Source organism: Nicotiana sylvestris, chromosome 11, assembly GCF_000393655.2.
Source record: "Nicotiana sylvestris chromosome 11, ASM39365v2, whole genome shotgun sequence".
NCBI lineage: Eukaryota > Viridiplantae > Streptophyta > Magnoliopsida > Solanales > Solanaceae > Nicotiana > Nicotiana sylvestris.
The window spans coordinates 30,224,454-30,231,877 of NC_091067.1; the positions used below are offsets into that span (position 1 = coordinate 30,224,454).

At 36.7% G+C, this 7,424-nt stretch overlaps 1 protein-coding gene across 1 annotated transcript; it reads left to right on the forward strand.

Annotated features, from left to right (window-relative positions):
* Nucleotides 1-4,611: 4,611 nt before the first annotated feature.
* Nucleotides 4,612-7,128, forward strand: LOC104242433 (basic transcription factor 3-like). Its single transcript, XM_070163129.1, has 6 exons — nucleotides 4,612-4,700; nucleotides 5,609-5,676; nucleotides 6,060-6,208; nucleotides 6,296-6,352; nucleotides 6,660-6,698; nucleotides 6,795-7,128. Exons 2-6 carry the CDS (start codon nucleotides 5,609-5,611, stop codon nucleotides 6,974-6,976), a joined length of 495 nt encoding a protein of 164 aa, XP_070019230.1. The 5' UTR covers nucleotides 4,612-4,700; the 3' UTR covers nucleotides 6,977-7,128.
* Nucleotides 7,129-7,424: the final 296 nt, after the last annotated feature.

A 7,424-nucleotide genomic window follows, 5' to 3' on the forward strand; every position in this document is an offset into this window, starting at 1 on the left:
ACGTATGACTGAGCCCGACCTCGGATGGCTGGTCTCGTTTTGGATTGGAGGGTGGTTATGGAGAAGGGCTGGGAGACGACGAATGGGTCGTTGGTGTGATAGTGGAGCTGGAGCAGCAGTGGCTTGGAGATGTTGCTGCTCGTTGCTGCTCGACGGAAAAGGGTGGTCGATGGTCAGCTGGCGACGGACTGGCTTGGCTGGAGGTGAACGACGAAGTGAGGAAGACGTGAAGCAGTTGATGATGAAACTCAGGAGTGGTGGTTTGGAGATGGACGTTCGTCTGTGGTCGGAGAGCTGATGGAGTCGACGGTGAGGCTGGTTGGTCGCGTCGCTGGTTTGGTGGTTCGTCGACGGGAATGGAGATGGCAGTTGCTCGACTGAAGAGTGGTCGACGGGCGTTCGAGTTGGAGTTGCTCGCTGATGGTTATGGGGATAACAGAAGCAGACTGGTCGCTTGGTTTCGACGACGAGGCGGAGGTTGGGCTATTGGTGGTCGCCGCTGGAAAGACGACGAAGAAGATGAAGCAACAGGGGTGGGGTGGGTGTCTTTCTTTTTAGGGATTTTTGTTGTTGTTAGGGAATGAAAAATGAAAAATTGAAAAGGGGGGTTGGGGTTCGTTTGGGTTATGGGGCGGACCGGGTTGGGTCGACCCGGTGGGGGTTTGGTTCTTTGAGCCTGTGGTTTAAAATTGAAGAAAAGGCCCAATCCGATTTTCTTCTTCTTTTATTTCCATTGCTTTTTTTTCTTTTTTGTTTTCTTAAAATAAAACTAAAATTCTAAAAATTCTAAATTAACCTATAGAACTAAATTAATTTATAAAAGTACTAATTAACTCTTAATAATAATTAAGACACAATTACATAGCAAGTAACGATAAAATCACATAATTTGGACATTAAATGTTAAAACTTCAACGTACATTATTTTTATGATTTTTGTTCTTGTAAAACCAACTTAATTACTCCTAATTGTAGAATCGAATCCTAAATGCAGATGCAAACATTTTTGTATTCTTTTATTAATTTAACACATAAACATGCACGAACGAAATGCAAACAATATAAGAAAAATAACCCAAAATTCACAACAATTGCAAACAAACGAAAATTATTTTATTTTGATTTTTTTTGGGGAGTAGTTCTCGTAGGGCAAAAATCACGTGCTCACAATGATGATGAGTTTACATCCCAAGCCTTTAATGATTATTGTATTTCAACTGGGATAACAATTGAGCATCCGGTTGCTCATGTTCATACACAAAATGGTCTAGCAGAATCATTGATCAAACGCCTCCAATTAATTGCTAGACCAATGCTTATGAGAACAAAACTTCCCATTTCAGTATGGGGTCATGCTATTTTGCACGCAGCAGCACTTGTGCGGATAAGGCCCACAAGTTATCATAAAGTCTCCCCATTGCAATTGGCTTTTGGTCAGGAGCCAAATATTTCCTATCTTAGGATCTTTGGTTGTGCGATATATGTTCCAATTGCTCCACCACAACACACAAAGATGGGTCCTCAAAGAAGGTTGGGGATATATGTTGGATATGAATCTCCTTCTATTATAAAATATCTAGAGCCGATGATTGGAGATTTATTTACGGCAAGATTTTCTGATTGCCATTTTGATGAATCAGTATATCCAACATTAGGGGGAGAAAATAAGCAGCTGAAAAAGAAGATAGATTGGAATGCATTATCACTGTCTCATTTAGATCCTCGAACAAATCAATGTGAACAAGAGGTTCAAAAGATTATTCATTTACAAAATATTGCAAATCAATTGCCAGATGCATTCACTGACCTACCAAGGGTGACTAAGTCACATATTCCAGCTGCTAATGCTCCAATTCGAGTTGATATCCCGGCAGGACAATTAATTAAAGCAAATGAGTCTAAGCCATGCTTGAAACGTGGTAGACCAATCAGTTCTAAAGATAAAAATCCTCGAATAAGAAAAGGAGCAAGTGATCAAAGTGAACATAACACAGAGGTAGTGGCTCAAGAAGAGCCCCAAGACGTAACAAATGATAAGACCTTAGGAGAGGTCCATGTACCTGAAAATAATGAAAATGAAGAGATATCAATAACTTATGTCTCAACCGGAAAAAGATGGAACCGAAATAATATTGTTATCGATAACATTTTTGCTTATAATGTTGCTGTTGAAATAATGCAACAAGATGAGGATCTTGAACCAAAATCTGTCAATGAATGTAGACAGAGAAATGATTGGCCAAAATGGAAAGACGCTATCCAGGCAGAGTTAACTTCACTTGGAAAACGTGAAGTCTTCGGACCCATAGTTCGAACACCTGAAGGCATAAAGCCAGTAGGGTATAAATGGGTTTTTGTGCGAAAACGAAATGATAAAAATGAAGTCGTTAGATATAAAGCACGACTTGTGGCACAAGGGTTTTCCCAAAGGCCTGGAATTGATTATATGGAGACATATTCTCCTGTAGTGGATGCTATCACCTTCAGGTATCTCATAAATATGGCAGTGCAAGAAAAACTTGATATGCATCTAATGGATGTTGTTACAACCTATTTGTATGGATCATTAGACAACAAAATTTTTATGAAAGTACCTGAGGGATTTAAAGTGCCAGAAGCATATAAAAGTTTTCGAGAAACTTGTTCAATAAAGCTTCAGAAATCTTTATACGGATTGAAACAATCAGGTCGTATGTGGTACAATCGCCTGAGTGAATACCTGTTGAAAGAAGGGTACAAGAATGATCCAATTTGTCCTTGTGTCTTTATAAAAAGGTCTGGATCTGAATTTGTTATAATCGCTGTGTATGTTGATGATTTAAATATCATTGGAACTCCTGAGGAGCTTCCAAAAACAGTAGACTGTTTGAAGAAAGAATTTGAAATGAAAGATCTTGGAAAGACAAAATTTTGTCTTGGTCTACAAATTGAGTATATGAAAGATGGAATATTTGTCCATCAATCAACATACACCGAAAAGATTTTAAAGCGATTCTATATGGATAAAGCACATCCATTGAGTACCCCGATGGTTGTGAGATCACTTGATATAAAGAAAGATCCATTCCGACCTCATGAAAATGATGAAGAGCTTCTTGGTGCCGAAGTACCATATCTTAGTGCAATTGGGGCATTAATGTATCTTGCCAATAATTCCCGACCAGATATAGCTTTCTCAGTAAGCTTATTGGCAAGATTTAGTACTTCGCCAACACAAAGACACTGGAATGGTATTAAACATATATTCAGATACCTCCAAGGGACCATTGATATGGGTTTATTTTATTCAAATGAATCCAAGCCATCATTGATTGGTTATGCAGATGCAGGATATTTGTCTGATCCACACAAAGGTCGATCTCAGACAGGCTATTTATTTACAAGTGGAGGTACAACCATATCATGGCGTTCGACAAAACAAACTATGGTTGCTACTTCTTCAAATCATGCAGAGATAATAGCCATTCACGAAGCAAGTCGAGAATGCGTTTGGTTAAGATCTATAACTCAACACATTCAGCAAACATGTGGTCTTTCTTCGAAAGAGAATATTCCAACAATATTGTATGAAGACAATGCTGCATGCATAGCTCAATTGAAAGGAGGATATATCAAAGGAGATAGAACAAAACACATTTCACCGAAATTCTTTTTCACTCATGATCTTCAGAAGAATGGTGAAATAGATGTACAACAAGTTCGTTCAAGTGATAATTTGGCTGATCTGTTCACTAAGGCGTTACCAACCTCAATATTTGAAAAGCTGATATATAAGATTGGAATGCGTCGTCTTCGAGACATTAAGTGATTTTTCATCAGGGGGAGTAACTACACGCTGCACTCTTTTCCTTAACCAAGGTTTTGTCCCACTGGGTTTTCCTGGTAAGGTTTTTAATGAGGCAGCAAGCAATGCATATTATAAATAACTATGTACATCCCAATATTTTTTTTGTAAGTTCTTAATGAGGCACATTATCTTACATGGACATCCAAGGGGGAGTGTTATGAATAGTTTGTACATTGAATACTACTTTGGATACTACATTGGATGCTACATTGGATGTCCATGTTGTGAATAACTTAAAGATTCAATTTTCTATTTTATGTCTATCTTTACTTTTTATGCCTATAAAAGGCCATGTAATTGCAATGAAAAAATACACCTAAGTGAAAGAAGAAAACACTTCTCCCTTCTTTCTATCTCTTCTTATTTACATTTTACTGCATTACTTTTATTTTATAACATAATCTACTTTCCGTCACATTTCCTCTACTTTCTTTCCTAGTACTTCCTTTGTCTTACTTCATACGACATAATTTTTAGGGCCAAATTAAAATTTGGATATAAAATCTTTAAATTTAGTGCAATAAAAGTTATATATATATTTTAAAATTACATAAAAATATACTATAAATTATAATAATTAATTATTTAAAATATTTAAAAAGCATATAAAAAAGTCATGATAAGTATAACTCGTGTAACTCTCTAAATAATAAATTATATCACATAAAGAACATCATTAAGCGCTATTTACAAACGTCTTTTGAAATGAAAAGGGCAAAAAGGGAAATCCAGAAATCATACGCATTATATAGCATGATAAAGTTATCGGATACCAAGCAAACCCTCCATCTGTCTTTCATTTTACAGCCCCTTTGCTTCCCACTGCTGCTAGGGTTTTAGCTCACTCTTCAAGGTTAGCTCTCTGTACCCCCTACCACCCCACCCACCCACCCTACTAATCTCTGTAATGGGTCTCCAATTTTATGCTTTTCTTAATTATTCTTGTTTGTATGCATCTTTATTTGTACATATCTCTAATTCTGTGTTAGTATGGTTTTTTTAATGGGATAATATTATTGAAGAATAGCTTGTATTTATATTATTGATGGGCTTGGATGAATCTGTTTTATTGATTGGATTATGGTTTATGTTTATTGGATCTTAATCTGTTGAAAAAGTTGCAACCTTGTGCTGGGTTCCAGGTATCCAGTGGAATTAGGCGACGGGCAGTAAGGTGGCCTGGACACTATAATCATAAGAGCAGTTGCAAACTTTATGGAACTTTGACTGTTTTCTCCTATACTAAAAGTGTGTGTATATGGTACAATAAGGATATTTTTGCGTTGCCAAATTTTTCTTTCTGTTAGATAATGCAGTTCCAAGTGTAAAGTGAATTTGGACATTATTTTTAAAATTTTAATTAAATTTTACATATTCTTGAACTATATTAAAGGGTTGTTGGTGACAAATTTATGGTTTAAAATATTCATAACATAGTTTAGAGCGATAGTTGAGGAAACTGGTGCTTACCTCTAAATATGAGAGTATTGTTCTTGGGGGTAATGATATACTTAAGATGTTCTCTGGTCTTGCTTTTGTTTAGTTGGTACCTACTGTTAGCTCTAGTACTCATGTATACACTTGTGTTTCAGACTCCTATAGTATTTTTTTTAGTTTCAACTTTGTGGCTGTTGTTTAGTGTAGTTTATACTTGGAGGTTGTTACAGATATACTGTGCCTAATGAAATAGAAATGCAAGTTTTTAATACATTATTTTGTTTTTTTTGAGAAATATTGATTTATGGTGATTTTCTTGGACAGATGAATGTAGAAAAGCTGCGTAAGATGGCCGGTTCGGTCAGAACCGGTGGAAAGGGTACCATGAGAAGGTCTGTTTATTTTTCTGTAGCTGCTGTAACTAGTCAACTACACCACATGGGAACGGGTAGTGTACTGTATTAAAAAAGAATGTCTGTCTTGTTGCAAACTTAAAAGATATAGGTTATGCAGTTTCATTAAGGTCAGAACTTAAGCAAAGAAAGGAGAAAAAAAGGAGGGCTTATTGTCTCCTTTCGTATCTTAAAAAAAGGGAAAATAAGAGCGAGATAGTCGCTAACCTTGCGCCTTCCCTTCTGCTTACACCATTTCTTTGTGAATGCTCCATCCAACACCTTATCAAGAAAAAAAAGGGGAAGCAGGAGGAGAATGATAAGGTATCTCTTTGTGTCCTGTCATGTTTTTAAATAGCGCTTAATGAGTGCTTCTTCTGCAGAAAGAAGAAGGCCGTTCACAAAACAACTACAACCGATGACAAAAGACTACAGAGCACCTTGAAAAGAATAGGTGTCAATGCCATTCCTGCTATTGAAGAAGTCAACATTTTCAAGGAGGATGTTGTTATCCAATTCATTAACCCCAAAGGTATCAAATATATTTATATTTCACTTATTAGTTTAGTCATTTGTTATTTGCCATTTTAATAACCTTTTTTTTTTGAATTCTTTTCAGTTCAAGCATCTATTGCTGCAAACACATGGGTCGTTAGTGGTTCCCCTCAGACAAAGAGTATGTGTTCTACTCTTTCCTCATGCTTTGGTTTTACTAGGTAGCTGCTACATTGTGAATAAAACCACAGCTTACCTCTATAAACTATGTCCAAAAGAAAAAATAGCATTTTCTTCTACCGATTTTTCCGATGTAAGGGTCCTTGGTTGTTTGAGGAGATATGCTCTTCTGCACTGTTTACCTCCTTTTGCTTAATGTTTTGAGCACGTATTAGTATTAAAACTCTTGGAATTGGTGATAAGGCGCTCATTCTTGTTTCTTGTATGATGCATGACAATTTCTAAGCTATATTTCTTTCTTCTTGCAGAATTGCAGGATATCCTTCCTCAAATTATTCACCAATTGGGTATGTAGTCATTATTTTGACTGCAGTTTAGATATGACCACTGCTTTTGAACAACTAAACATATATTGATTTTTCAAAAAATTACAAATTTTTCAGGTCCTGATAATTTGGAGAATTTGAAGAAGTTGGCTGAGCAGTTCCAGAAGCAGGGTGCTGCTGCAGGTACAGGTGAGGCTGCAGGTGCGGCCGCAGCACAGGAAGACGATGATGATGAAGTACCAGATCTCGTGGCTGGTGAAACTTTTGAAGGTGCTGCCGAGGAGGGTCACACTTCTTGAAGTTTTTGTTAAATTTTGTGGCATCCCTTACTTTCAATGTTTTGATGTCAGTTTTACATTTTAGCTTTTGAGTGTTCTATTTGATTTCTATTTGCGACACATCTCAAAAGAATTCCTTAAATGCTTTTAAGTAAGCTACTTTGCCCTTCAAAGCCTACTCATCTATGTGGGAATAGTATGTGTTGATCTGTACTATCTAGTCTTTACTGGCCTCTCAGCCATCGGGTGATAAATTGTGGGGAGAACTTATTTTTCTTCTCGTTTTAAAAGGCCAATGCTAATTGTGTCTGGATTTCTTTGCTGTGCTTAGTAACACACAAGTTTGAGTAGTTATAGTTCTCAGATTGCTAGGGCAGCTCTCTCGACGGACGACTTATAAACTTCTAAGTTGCAATTGCAATGAAGTAGAACATTTGTTAGTGATTTCTTTTACACATTTCAATTCCAA